The sequence below is a fragment of the Vicugna pacos genome, unplaced genomic scaffold (assembly GCF_048564905.1).
Source record: "Vicugna pacos unplaced genomic scaffold, VicPac4 scaffold_190, whole genome shotgun sequence".
NCBI classification, from domain to species: Eukaryota; Metazoa; Chordata; class Mammalia; order Artiodactyla; family Camelidae; genus Vicugna; species Vicugna pacos.
The window spans coordinates 275,403-290,472 of record NW_027328869.1 but is presented as its reverse complement, the minus strand read 5'-3'; the positions used below and the strand labels follow the sequence as shown (position 1 = coordinate 290,472).

Below are 15,070 nucleotides of genomic sequence, written 5' to 3'. Positions count from 1 at the left end.
ATTCACATAAAAGAGCACTATAATTTTATTTTTCCTTTACTTTAGGAAATGCCACCATAAAACAGTCTCGATACAGGATTATCATCCAAGAAGCAGCCAACGGAGGCCAAGAATGCCCAGATACCTTATTCGAAGAGCGAGAGTGTGGAGATGTCTCATTGTGCCCCGTGTATCGGTAATTAATCACCTTCTAAAATAATCCTTAGACCTCAGCATAACTCATGACCTATTTTCTTTCACACAAGATATGGTTAATGTATGAAATATTCATAGTGAGAAATAAAAAGAGGTAATCTTGTTTATTGTCAAGTACCTCACTGTATCACCCTCTTATCTTGAATGTATTTTGAGAGAGTAAAGACTATGAAAGTCTAATTAACAGGAAAAAAACAAAACAAAACCATGGTTTGACTGTAATTAAGCTGCTGGAGTTCTGCCACCAGGCAATTAATTTTCAGGATCAGAATCCAAAGAGATTCAGGATGAGGTCCTTACCTGGAAAACACACACACACGCACACACGCACACACACACGCACACACACATGCACGCACGTGCGCACACACACACACCTTACCTCATTCTGTTGTTCTCATCCTAAAGCTTTTAATCAAGAACCAAGGACAGATTTGAACTTCTTTAATAGTTGCTTATTTTAATTTAAAAATGGTTTTGGTTCTCAATTTTAATCATATACATATTTTAAGAAATCTTAGGAAAAAAGTTTAAGTTATGTATAATATTTTTTTTTAGGAAAGAAGATGAGTAGTTTTTAAAATACATATGTTCCCTTTTGGCAAGTTGGTGATTATTATTTATAAACACAATACCTTTGTGTGCTTTGTCATTAACTTCCATTCTTTCAACATTGGATTGAAACATCACTTTAAAGTACTTTTGGATTAAATTTAATCACTACTGGGATTTGCTGATTTCAAAAATGTCTAATGTTTCTCCTGATTATTTGAGAAACTGTATGTTAAAGCTGTGGAATTCAAGGGCTAATTTACTCAGCTAATTTACTTTTGTTTTTTTGGGGGTGGTTTCCAAGAAGAATTTCCATCAACTAAAGTTTAGAATGTCATTGAAGATGTCCAAATTATTATCAGTTTCATCCTTCTTTCCTCCCATTGTTTCTATCTGATGACCAGTTTGTAGAGGAGTTGAACAAACCCTGGAATAAACCCAGATGACCAGCTTTTCCATCAACCACAGGGCCATTGTAAGAAGACTGTCAGTATCCACCTTTTTATGCCACATGTAAATAATTGAAACTTGCAAGCCCAGCAGAAGAGCTCTCAGGGAAAGTAGCCCATTGAAAACAATTAGTCAAATAAAATATTATTAGACTTTTTTTTATGAACACAGTGCCCTTATAATCAGAGAAGATTCTAGAAACTGTTGGTGAGCTCTTTCTGTTGTCTACTTTCTTTACTCTCCGGTTGTACTTCAATTTAACCACTCATGTTTGAACTAGTTTCCCCTAGTGACTTCTTGCCATTTACCCCAGAAATCAGTTCCACTGTGCATGGACTGGATCATTGTATCATTTCTCCAGATGTGTTTAGTATGTGTCCAAGTTACCAGCATGATTCTCTGCCCCTTAGTAAAGCATGCTTACGTTCTGAGCAATATGGTGCCAAGTTAGGTTTGCTTTCCCCTCATTGGTATGCTAGGAAGGCAAGTTAATGTAAACCTTTATCATTTTCTTCTGATTCATCACTCTTCCTCCCTTAAAGTGAGATATTCACAGGTTTACTGAACTAAAGCTGAATCCAAATGTCTACAGAAATTTTCCTGTGAATGTGAGCACTTCCCAGCATGTAAAGTTAGTAAGTGCTGGGGAGGAGAAGTTCCCCCTCTACCCTGTCTTGAGTTCTTGTGGTTGGACTAATAATAACACTGGCATGAGACAGATTGGCAAGAGAAAAAGAAACATTTTAATTCATGTGCATGGAGATCTCAGCGATATCAGACCTAAGGAGTGGCCAAACCAGGCAGCTTTTATACTCCTTAGACAAAGAGACAATAAATTTGTGAAGAATTGACAAGACAAAGAAATGTAGGTTTTGGGTGCTCAATCTGTGAAGAATCTAAACAGAGTTTGGGCTTAGGGTGGTAAATTAAAGAAGTAAGAAGGTTGGTTTGTATAGTCCCCAATACCCCAACTCTGGAAGAACTTTGCCCTTGTTCCTCCAGGTGCAGGGAGGGCACCTTTAATATGGGCAATTTAATTCCTGCTTTCAGGGAGACAGAAAGGAAGGTCAGGATGTCCCTCCTGCACTGGTCATTTCTTAAATAACTTTAATTCAGAATAATCAGCGTGCAGTTGAGGCACATTTTGGGGTGGCCTAGCCTGGACCCTAACATAAGCAAAAGGGAAGACACCATGTAGCCCTGTATAGACTGGGCATGAAGGTGTCACCAGGAGGCTGTGGCTGAGCACCTGGGGACTTAGGACTGACAGCTGGCCGGCCCTGACTCGTGCAATCTCAGGCATGTCACTTCACTTCTCTGAGCCCAGTCTTACTCTAAAACTGTGAGTCTAGCAGGAGAGTCCTGAAAATTTCTTCCTTCTATTTCAATCTCTGCAGCGCACTTCACTAGAATGAATTCCTTGGTCTCACTTTGGTCTAAGAAAGCCTTTTGTGAACTTGAGGGATCTGAATGAATGAAAAGTTGAAAAGCCGGATTAAACCACTTTACCAGTGCAGTTTCTGTGTTTTGGAATTATACTTAATGAGTTTATGCATCTATGAAGGAAACATGTAACTACTTGAAATTAATAGGTGGTTTCCTTAAATGTGACATGTTTTTCTATTTGGCTGTTTCCTGATTTCACCCCAATTCTTCACAATATGGAGGCCATTTGAATGAGATCAGTGATACCTTTTGTTTTTCACTTTTACATTTCAATGTACTTTGCTTGGTTCTGCAAGATGATCTGTATCTGCTGCCACTGCCTCACTTATCTCCAATTGTCCAAGAAACCTGAGACTCAATCTAAGTGGGGCAGAAGTGGTGGTGAGCACTGATGTTAATGACTGGCTCTGCCAAGCGATCTCCATGTCTTGTGTGAAGCTACATTCACATAACTAAGAGGGGCCTTTAAGGTGACTTTTCCTGAGCAAAGGAATCCTGCTTCGTGCTCTAGTATACGTTGTTTTCCTTTTGCTGAGACTTCTTTTTTAAAACACATAATGCATAATTTACCATCTTAACCATTTTCAAGTATCCAATGCAGTAGTGTTAATTGTATGCACAATGATAAACAAAAGGTCTCTAGATTTTTTTTTCATCTGGCAAAACTGGTCAATAATATTTTTACTTCATGTTTCTGTTCATTTTTTTGAAGTTGCATTTCTTACCAGAGGTATTGGCTCGTGTGAAAAAAGTATAAAAATGTCCTTAGTGAAAAAGTAGAATCTGTCCTTCCATCTAAGGTGCAAGTTTTCTGAAACATTCTGAAGACACAGGTTTAAGGGCACAGGTCATAGTCTGTCCTGTGGGTCATAAAAATAGAGAATTTTGTTGGCTTTAAAAACAAATACTGGAAAACCAGAAGGATTCCTTAGACACTGTTTCCTCTGTGGAATAGAAATATGGGTAATTCCTCAGAGACAGATCCATTCCTCTTCCCCGAGATGAGCTATTACATAAGATAGGTCCCCATGGTTCCCCACTGCCCTTTGACTTGATAATCTGTTGAGATATCTGAGTTACCCCAAAGTTCTAGGCAACAACTTATGAAGCATTTAAAGCAAAAGATCGTGTGAAGGTTTGCACCCCAAATTTTCAGATGTTCAAACCTTGATTCTCTCATGCTCCAGTGAGACATAGGGATTTTCTCTCTTTTATTTTCTTTTATTGTTTTTCTTTAGACAGTGTTAAGTTCATAAAGAGCTAAGCCCTCTAGATTTGATCTGTGTGTCAAATGTTTTTTATGATCACTTTGCTACGTAAACTAAGATGTGTGTGCAAAATATCCACATTAAAAAAAAAAGTATTGATTGCATCAACCATGGATCTGGGGCAGAGGGTCCTACTGCCATCCCTAGTGTGTGCCAGCACTTCCTTTTGTGTCCATTTTTATAGATTTGGTTTCAATTCCATCTTTATTGAAGTTCACTCTTTATGCTTTCGGATTTCCAGTTCATCTGTTTCAAGTCTTTCTTTGATATGTTTGCCCTGGTGAAATGTCTAGTCTGCTGTTCTTTGTAATCACAGGTGGAAGCCACAGAAATGGAGCTCCAGTATCTTAGAGCCCAAGTCGGTCAGGCAGGGGATAATGGGCACCAGCAATGCCTGCAGAAAGGGGGTACAAACCAGAGGTAAGGGAACTTTAAAATGTTTTTTCTCTTCAAAGGTAAGTCAACATTATGTTATTCTTATAAACTGTTGCTCTATTTTTCTGGTTGGTTAAGTTGTGATAATATTGGGTTGGATTATTTATACTTACTCGTGTTTGAATTTAAGTTTGGCATTAGTAAATGCTGCTATTAGACCATCTTTTCACCATAACTCGCTAGTGCACATAAGGACTAATGCAGTGGAAGCAAATATCTGTTCTCAGCCATTAGCATATTCTGATGCTGATGTTCCAAATGCATGTCAAATATTAGCTGAGGAATGAAGGAAATGTCAAGATTGGACCCAATAATGTATATTGTACTTCTTAGGCGTTCTTAAATATTTGTTGAATGAACTAATTAATCATTCTAATCATGGCTTAAACTTGATTGTTATAGAGGTACTTACTTTGTGTTTTGTATGTAACATGCATACAAAGGAACTATTAAAATTTCCGGAAGGCATTGTGAATAGGCTTCTGGATCTGGGTAGACAAGCCTTTTATCATCCATGTCTAGAAGGTGTGGCATATCAAAACCTCTGAAAAGCACTCAGAGACTCGTCAGATAGCTCACTTTTCTGTTTCATTCATACCAGTGATATGAGGCTTGATAAGAAGTGCTTTCTTTCTAAAATCCAATACTCTGCTGCTAAAGGGATATATGTAGCAAAATCAGACCTTGTAGGACCAACTGCATACCACCAGTCTCATAAGTCTCCTAAAAGGCATGTTTAGAATTGTTCCCTTCCTGCTGCATAGGTCATTGTGTTAGTTAGGATCAGTTACCCCAGCCAGCACTATAACTCCTTTCCTTGTTGGTTCAGAGACATGAGGAGCCCGACATGGGTGGGTGACAGTTTTAACTTCCAGTTCAGTGGAATCGTTGTTGTCTTTTAGTGGAAGCATTCCTTCTAATGGAAAGAAGACCCATAGAGTAGCATAGCCTAAGATCGCCGAGAAACAGGAAGCAGAAATCTTCCGAGTGGGTGACTAGCAGTAATAGTGAGTTGTGCCATTCTCATTCCCACCCCTGGGCTCCTAGACCTGTGAATCCTGGCTCTGGGAGAAAATAATACACCATATACTGGATGCTTCTGGAAAACTTCTCCCCAGCCCCGCAAGGTATTGCCACCTAACCAGTGTTGAAATGAGTCTCCAAAAACCTTTTAACCATTATCTCCAGTCAACTACTTCAAGATGCAGTAAATTCCATGAGCCTGGGCCCACTGCACCTCACTTGCTGTGAAGTGAGTTCCTTGATCAGAAGCAACGTGGTGAGGAATGCCATGACTGTAGATAAGCATTACGGAAGTCCGTGGGTAGTAGGTAGTTTTGGCAGAAGCACTGCGTGCAGGAAAGGCAAATTTTTATCCTATTTGAGTAAGTACCTATTCTGGTAAGAACAGGACACGGCACCTTCTATGTTGGAAATTGTATAATGTAATCAACCTGCCACCATGTAGCTGGCTGATCACCTTGGGGAACGGTGCCATCTTGAGGACTCAGCATTGGCCCCTGCTGCACAGACTGGGTGCTCAGATGTGGCTGTGGCCGAGTCTCCCTGGTGAATGGAAGTCAGTGATACTGAACCCATGCCTAAAGTTCATTTCTACCACCAGGGCCACTTTGTTCGTGAGCTCGCTGGACGATGGCATAGCTGAGGACAGAGGCTGACTGCTATCCACAGCCTGGGTTGTCCTATCCACTTGATTATTAAAATCTTCTTCAATTGAGGTCACCCTTTGGGGAGCATTCACATGGCACACAGATATTTTTCACATTTTTGCCTGTTCAGAGAAGTCTGTCCAGCTACCACTTTCCTAAATTTCCTTGCCATCAATATTCTAATTTTTTTTTTTTTTTTTTGCGGTGAAGCTTGATGAACTCTTTATTAAGCTAGGGCCTACCAGGAGGACAGCTGGGTCAGGGACAGGGCCTCCCGTAGGCTGGAGGGAGGCAGGGGGCACCTGGGCAGTAGTGGGGCGCCCCAGGCGGATGCCCGGGCACTCATTGATTCTTGCTGGCTGCAGGTGTGGGGGTGGTGCCCACAGCCAACTGTTGCACCTTCTCCACCAGCCCGGCCCACTGGCGCTGCAGGTCTTCCACCAGGGGCTGGAACCAGCCCTTGAGGCGCGCCTGGAAGGTCTCGGCCTGCAGGCACATCTGGCTGGCCTACTCCTCCAACTTCGCGCGCATCTTCTCCAACTGCTCGCGCATCTTGTCCAGGCGGCCCTGGGCCCGGGTGCCCACCGCCTCCAGCCGCCCGCGCAGCTTCTGGCCCCAGGCCTCAGCGCGCTCCCGCAGTGGCTGGCTGCCAAGGGTGCTCGTGGTGGCGGTCCCCAGTCGGCCCTGCTCCACCAGGGGCACGAGGCGCTCGCGGAGGGCGCTCACGCTGTGCTCGGCGCCCTCGACGGCCCCGGCCCGGTACACGGCCAGGCGTTTCTGCATGTCCTCGGCGTCGCGGAGCAGCCGCTTCCGCAGCTTCCGCATGTGAGAGGCCAGGCGGTTATGCAGCTCGTCGGTGGTCTGGCCCAGCATGGCCTGCACCTCGTTGCGGTAATGCGCCAGGCGGCTGCGCAAGTCCTCCATGTCTGTGCCCAGCCGGGCCTGCGCCGCCTGCAGCTCCTTGGACAGGCGGGCCCGGGTTTACTGGGCCACAGGGCTCAGCTGCTCCTCCAGCTCCGCCTTGTAGGCTTTCACCTCCTTCATGGTCTCCTCCATCAGCGCCGTCAGTTCCTGGGTGACCTGGGTGCTGAGCAGCTCCTCCTGCACCTGGTCAGACAGCGTCTGCACCCAGCGCAGGTAATCCCAGAGACGACCCAGAGCCAGCTCCCAGGGCTGGCTGCCCTGCCATTCGGGCTGCTCCTGCCCCAGCTGCACCTATGGCTCCGGCTCCACCTCCGCCCGGCATCCGGCCAGGAGCGTGACCACCAACGCAACCCACAGAGCCTTCTGTAGTTTTAAAAAAATCTATATTTTTAGTCATTAATTATGTTCCTTCTCAGTCCTTGACCAACCAGCAAAATCATTGGCCACAGCCTGCGGATAGGTACGTAAACATACATGTGACCATTTCTCCCTGCAGGCAAAGTGAACAGCCAGTTACACTGCTTCAAGTCCCGTCCACTGGTGAGACTTCCCTTCACCTCCATCTCTCAGGGATGTCTCAGAAAGGGGCCCTAGTGCCGCAGCTGTCCATTTAGGGGTTGTGCCGACATGTCACGCAGCACCGTCTGTAAACAAGGCCCACGTCTTCTTTTCCTGTGTCAGCTGAAGGTAGGAAACTCCCTGTGAGGACGTAGGTGCAGCTGGGAGCATAGAAGGCAGCTGGGCCACTCCTTCCTGTAACTTACTGTGCCTTCAGGGCCTCCATGGGTTGGAACACGTACATACCACTTCCATCTGATGCTGGAGTGCTGTTGTGGATGCCCCACTTTATGATTTGATGGGTCAGGTAACACCCAGTTCGTGACGGGCAGCTCAGGTTGCCTGGTAAGTCTAGTGGCCCACAGCTCAGCATTCAGTCTCTACTGACGCCCAGTAGCCAAAAGCTGTTTCTCAGGTGGAGACTAGCTGTCTGCAGAGGACAGTGGGGCACTGCTCCTCAGTCCAAGGACCTGCAGTCCACCTGTGGGCACCTGCCAAAGGCCCCAAACAGCACCATGTCCACCTGGCACTCCAGGCACCACTGGCTCTGTTGGACCCCGTGGTCTGAGTGGCAGAGCAGCCTGTGCTAGACCTGTTCCAGTCCCTTTTCTTGTTTAGGGTCCTGCTCAAAACCAGCAGCTTTTCAGATCCCTTGGCAAATGGGCTGGAATAACACACCCAGATGAGAACTGTATTGCCTCCAAAATCTGCAAAGGCACATCTGATAGAGGCTGTGTCTCTGTTTTGGTTGTAGGAGGGTCCAGGAGTAACAGCATGTTTCACCTCAGAAGGGGGATTTCAGCATGCCTCACACCGCTGGGCCTTCAGACATCTCACTGGGGTAGAGTGCCCCTGAATTTTCTCAGATTTATTTCTTATGCTCGGCCATGAGAATGTCTTGCCAGTGAGTCCAGAGTAGCTGTTTTGTCTTTCTCACTAGGTCCAGTCAGCATAATGTCACCAGGGTAATGAGCCAGTGTGATAACTTGTTGATGGAAAATGGATCAAGATTCCTGCAAACTAATATGTGAAATAGGGCTGAAAAGTTGATAGACCCCTCGAGGTAGGACAGTGAGGATGCATCGCTAGCCTTGCCCACCGAAAGCAGACTGCCTCTGGCAGTCTTAATTTTCTCCAACTATGTTAGTATTGGGGGTCAGGGCTCCAGCATATGAATTTCAGGGATCACAGTTCGGTCCATAATAGTTACATCTTGGAAATGATGTCCCTGTCAGAACATTTGCAGGTGTAAATTTGATTTGCAAGGTAGTATGATTCAGGGCTGCTACAAAGCTAACCAGGGACTGTAAATTCATGGAAGGGACCACTTCCTGAAAACATTTTATTTTCCTATGACAGAAAATTGTTGTAATGATACCATCTTGTGATTACAAGACTTGTGCCTGATTTCTGTTGGAAAGTTGTTATAAAATATCTAGATCAGCACGATGTACGTGAATGAAGTGCTTTAAAGAAGGCACTTTTGTACCGGGCAGAACTTAACACTGTCTAGTGACCTAGACTTCGATGCTCCATGATACTAGAATATTATAATGGTTGGTTTTGATTACAAAGCCATTTAGTACATTCTGCAGACACATTGCTCCCAAATTATATAGAATCTTACCACAAAATGGTAAATTATTTTTACTGTCTTAGACATAGTCTACTTTGGATCTCAGTTTAAACGGCGTCTAACTGGAAGGCTGTGATAGTCCTTAGACTAGGCAAGGTACCTACTTGAGTTTTCCCCAAATTATACTTCAATATTAGATAATTTCTAGTAGTTAGTTTTGGGGAAATTTGCACTTTTAAAGCAGTAGGTTCGGTCTCCAGTTTGAAGATAGTGGAGCAAAGACATTTCTACACTCGTCTTTTCTCTAAAATTATTTCAAAACCAGCAAGGAAAATAATGTTCAGTGAGTTCCCCTTTATAAAATTGCTCCCAAAACCTCAGTCATAATGTATGATGTAGAAAGTGGATGAAGATACAAGATAAAGTACCTTGGAGAACAGGATTTTACCTAAGTGTTGGCAGAGGTGAAGGTATGGGGGCTGAAGAGAAACAGGGTGATGTGGTCTGGCCAAATCCAGAAAGGCATCACGTTCTGCAGAAGGAATTATGCAAGGTTGTGTGTGTGTGTGCATGTGTGTGTGTGTGTGTGTGTGTGTGTGTGTGTGTAGTGGATGGGAGGAAGGCAGAGACACCCTCCATACCTGGCCCTTCACCCTGCACAGTCAGGCTCCTACCTCTTCCTGCTCTTGTAGGAGCCTGGAGGTTTATTCTCCTTGGATATAAGACCAGAGAGGTGGTGGATTTCAGACAAGAGACAGAGGAGGGTGAGACGAGGGGCCAGGCTGAAATCAGGAGGTTCAGTTGAAAGTCTGAAGAAGGAATTATGAGACCCTCAGTCCTTCCTCCCCTGCTTTATCATACTGCTCAGACAGCTTTTACACTCTTCAGTCCCGTGGAAGCCCAAGCAGTCTGGAAACGCTTTCAATTTAAATTTCTCTTTGAGAATATTTTGAATCACAGAGGGAGCATGAACTCAGACCATATAGTCGTGGAAAGGCCAGCCGGAGGTTATAAATTCTTACAAGAGACTTTTTTCCCCTCTTCACCCAGTGTTAAATCATAGCCATTCAAGTGGCCTCGCCGAGATGTTTTGCTTGGCATGTCTATTTCCGGTGCATCCATAACCCAAGGGCCAGCCTGTGTGGTCATCATTTGCATTCTGTCTTTTATGAGATTCTCCATAGCAGGCCTTGAAGCCATGAAAGTGGAAAAGTGGGTCTCCAAGATTTAACAGAAACCCGCGGGATAAAAGTTGTCCTTCCTGTTTACCTTGCATTCCCTGCTTTTTCTTTGGTTTGTGCTTTATAGTTTCCTTTCCTCTGGGTCATCTCAGCAATCCATTTAGAAGGTAGATATTTTATCCAATGCTTTTTTTCCCCTTTTTCATTACAAAAGTCGTTTATGATTTCTAAGCCACAATACTGCCCCCAATAGAAACGTTCCTTGTTTTATCTCATTGTGTTTTTATATTGCTGACCTGGTTAATTGATTTGCAGTAAGAATACATTTATGTAATAGTCTTCTAATCAAAAAAGAAGAAAAGTAAAAGAATATAGAAGGGCAGATAGGATAACAGTAGTCATTAAACATCTATACCATGTTCAAGGAAATGGGCATTTGGGGTTCCGTTTTCCTGGCTGCCTCATACTTCAGGGACACCTGGGTCTTTTCACAGTTTTCTTGTGTTTAATCTGAACAAAGAAGCTATTGTAGCTCAGCTTCTATGGCAAATGAAAATGTAAGAGGAAGAAACAAGTGCTAATGCACTCGGATGTATCTGGCCTTAATAGGGTAAAATTTCAGTACTGAGACAGGGGACAGTGAGGATGCTGGCATTGCTGGAAGGGGACTGGATTTGTCTGTGGGCTGATATGGTCTGCTCCTTGTTTTACTCTTCACAGTGGCTACTTGCCAGTGTTTTTCTTTAGGATAGTACTTTCTTCTCATTCAAAAGTTTGTGCATACACTCTATCATAGCAGAGAGACTTGACATCCATGGCACCGTAATGGATACAGAGTAGGTATTGGAAATCGAAAGTGTGCTGCCTTAAAGACCCTGGACTCCTGTGAAGTACCCTCAATTCTCTTTTGGTTTGTTCTCACTGAAAAATGTTTATGTGGACCGAAGGAGGGAGATCTGTTATCTCTATCAAATCTTTTTGTTCTTCCTTAATTGGTTTTTGTCACCATGAGAGGTATAGCCTTCTTATACAATAGTTCTGATGGACTCTGTGTGTTTTCTTTGCATTCAAGGGAGCCCTTTATTTTTTTTATATTGAGTTATAATTAACATACACTATTATATTAGTTTCAGGTGTACAACATAGTGATTTGATATTTTTATGCCCTGTGAAATGATCACAGCACTAAGACCGGTTACCATTCATCACAGTACAGAGTTGTTGCAACATTATTGACTGCATTCCCTACATGTCCATTATGACCCCATGACATTTACTTTATAGATGACAGTCTGTACCTCTTAATCAAGGAATCCATTTAAAAGTGCTTTTCCAGAAAAATACTGGGCAAAATAATCCACTTGCAGAGTAAGTTCTGGATTACTTTTATTTTTAAAAGGCAGGGAGTTAGAAATAGGTAGGAAGAAGTTAAGCTTGCAAGTATTCTTGCATTTTAAGAGTTTAAGAAAATATCTCTGGGTGACTGGACTTTTTATCCTCCAGATAGAGGCAGTCATGTTCATTTAATCTTATGAGTTGCACAAGTTTATTGTCCGTCATGTTCATCTACATAGAAGTCATTTCAGTAGGTCCAGAGAGGAAAACAAATATATAGGATTTAACTGTGACAGAACAGCATAGTCAAAGACAAAGATAGTCACTGTCATTTCTATGTTTGTTCTGTATTTGGTGGTGGGGGGGCGAGGAAAGGTTTGCCAGGAAAGAAAGTAAAGTATCTTTTATTTGCTTCAAAGCTTGAACAAAAACAAGCTACATTAACTATGAACTGTGGGTGTTTCCAGGAGAGAATGGGGAGTACCACTAGCTCCCTCTGGGAACTCTGTCAACAGATTAATTGTTTCTTAAATGGGGAGAGACATTTGTGGATATCTTTCCTGCCCATTTCAAGAAGGAAGGGCGTGATTCCACTTGATACCGCCTGTGATCTCAAATCAACATCCTGGGGTGTCCAATCTAGGCAATGAGTGAGACTATTTTCGATAACTTATGTGATTTCATTTTTGATAATTGCATGCTCATCTCATAGGAAAAATGATCAGACTCCGGTATTCTTTGTCTTAAAGATCATCCTTGGAATGATTTCCTGGTTTCAGGTCTGACTTCAGCATGAGAATAACCAGCTGGAGGTCATCATGATCTTTATTAATTTATCTTACTAATCAGACCTGATACCAAAATGATTAATTATAAATATCTTAAGAAACTTTACATCTCTTCTAAACATAATTTTTTAAAGTATGAAAATAAAAGGAAAATCAGGTTAGAGTGAAGTAATTAAATTGACAGTGTAGGGCAATTCTCTAAGTGAAAAAATCCTTGGATTTTAACCAAAGAATAAGTTTTATACCTGAGGCATTGGTTTAGAGAGTCAAGTGTGGAATATATGGCAAAGATTGCATTTTAACAAATGAATAATGATTCTGAGAGGTATTTTTCATTTCCTTCGCATGTTTTAGAGTAGGATTAGTTTTACAGCATTCTTGGTTGCTGTGGGTAGAATATGCACATTTTTCAAAAACTGGCTATAAATTAAAAATAAATATGAAAGGAGTTGATTGATGTAAGGCATGATGCTTTAGTAGCATAATGTTAACTAAGTGCAGATTCAGAGATGTCTTGAGCCAGCCTCTCTGTTTTTTCACGTAATAAGCTATAATGCAAAGCAAAAAGTAACCATTCAGTCCAGCTTCACCCCAGCCACATCACCAGCAGGCATTTCCCTGATGAAAAGAGGGGTGGGGATGAGTAGGGGGTAATTTTTTTTTCATTTGAGGAATACAGTTACTTGCTAAACTAAGAGCAATAATTTTCTTTTCTGACTGCATGGTTCTTACAGAACCATCATCCCTTCAGGAATGTTCATATGAACTTCAAAGTCTACTGCAAAATGTGCTAACTGTAATAGGATGGTCCTTCTCTTGTCAGGAACCAGAATTCACTGTCTTCAAATAGATGCGAATCTCCTGGCTTCCCTTAGCTCTCAGGTTACTGAGGTCAACATACTCATTTCTGTTTAGCCCTCAAGCCATGTTAGGATTGTATCAGAAGGAGTTATGTTTTTACATTTTTATTTGCATTTCTAAAGAAATCAGAAACTTCAACATTCCTCTAGTAGCAGCAAGAGGAAAAGGTGCCCACACTTACTTGAGAGGCTCTAAAAAGTAACAGAGGGGCATCAAAACAGACAAACCACTGGTCTGGATTTAAATACGGTTGCCCTTGAACAACATGGGTTTGAACTGCAGGGGTCTACTTACATGCAGATTTCCATACACACACACACACACACACACACACACACACACACACACACACAGTTGACTCTCAGGATACGTGGGTTTCATATCCAAGGATTCAGCCAACTGCAAATCAAATTTCAATCCATGGTTGGTTGAATCCACAGATTAGGCATCAACTGGTAGGTTTAACTGGTAGATACAGAGGGCCGACTCTACCGTGCCATTTTATATGAGGGACTTGAGCATCCGTGGATTTAGGTGCCAAATAAGGCTCCTGAAACCAAAGCCTTGCATACACCAAGGGATCGAAAAGGTGCAAAACAAGTTCCTTTTTAGGCCAGTTATGTTTTGGAGAATTCACATGGTGGGACACTATCTTTTAATCCAGACTCATGAGGAATGAGAATTAAAAATCCATTACAGCCAATTAAACTCAGTCAAGTTATAGGATGATCAACCTCCTAACAAGATACTGAAAGTAGGAGTGGAAAGTAAGAAGGTCAGGTTAGGAGGTCACCAAGGCTTTGTAATTACACCACAAAGGGTTTTCAGAGCCTCTACACCTGTAGTGCCTTTGGGAATGGATTAGAAGGGATATACATGAAAGAAATTTTATGAGAAAAATAAGGGGCACTTAATAGCTACATTTGTATACAGAGTAAAAGAAAAGTGAAGAACTGAAAAGATTCAGTGGTGTTAGGCTAATGATAATGGACCATTTGACACAAAAAATCTGACAAAATTGACATGAATAACTGACATAAAAATGGGAAGAGAGAGAAATACAGTATTTGAGTATTCTTGAAAAATAGCATCCTAAATTTGATAATCACATTGGCTTTATTAGGTGGTTTGTGAATGGGGCAGCTTCCCATCTAGGAACTAGGAGGGTGCTCCCCGGGGTGGTACAACATGGCAAGTTTATACAGGAAGAGGGATGGGGCACTGGAGCTATGAACCAAAGAAAAGAAAGGATTTTGAGCCCAGGACTTCCTCTTCTTTTAGGGGGTGGTGGTGATGGCAGAGTGTTTTCATGAAGATTGCCTCTTCTTCCTCTGGGGGTGGAGAGGGCCCTTGTCGCAGATGACTTCACTGGTGCAGGCCAGAAAATTCCAGACTGGTACATTTCTGGAGAAGAAGGTGGAAACTGCAGTCATGTTAAGTATTAAACCTGGGTTTGGTATCATGGGATTTAGCACAAGTAGCACTATTTTGGGCCTGTGTTTTTTCTCTTTAACAGTGCCCCCTTTTGATCAGACTGTCAGCCTAACTGAGAAAGACGATCAAAATTTAAGGCATTAGCATTACTCTCAGCTACTGCTTTGCAGTTTTATCGAGTGTGGTCATCGTAAGTCCTGATGATTTTGCTGAGCGCCTGTGATATTTACAGGCCACAACTTCAGATTCACAATCTCTAAGTTGGTCATTCTCATTGCTTTTCTGAGGTTCTAGTCTTAGGGAGATATTTCCCTGCTGGTCAGTGCATACAAATATACATTTAAAACTTTTGAAAGGATGCGGTGTGCCAGGGAGCCTACTGTGATTATTAAAAGCA

General features: G+C 42.6%; 1 protein-coding gene and 1 pseudogene across 1 annotated transcript in view; one reads left to right on the top strand and one right to left on the bottom strand.

Annotated features, from left to right (window-relative positions):
- LOC140695203 (thrombospondin type-1 domain-containing protein 7B-like) overlaps nucleotides 1-15,070 on the top strand; it is a 161,725-nt gene that overhangs the window by 62,888 nt on the left and 83,767 nt on the right. Inside the window, 2 exon segments of the mRNA XM_072958061.1 lie at nucleotides 46-175; nucleotides 4,228-4,331. Coding sequence (XP_072814162.1) covers nucleotides 46-175; nucleotides 4,228-4,331 — 234 coding nt within the window.
- Nucleotides 6,214-7,503, bottom strand: LOC140695192 (apolipoprotein E-like; annotated as a pseudogene).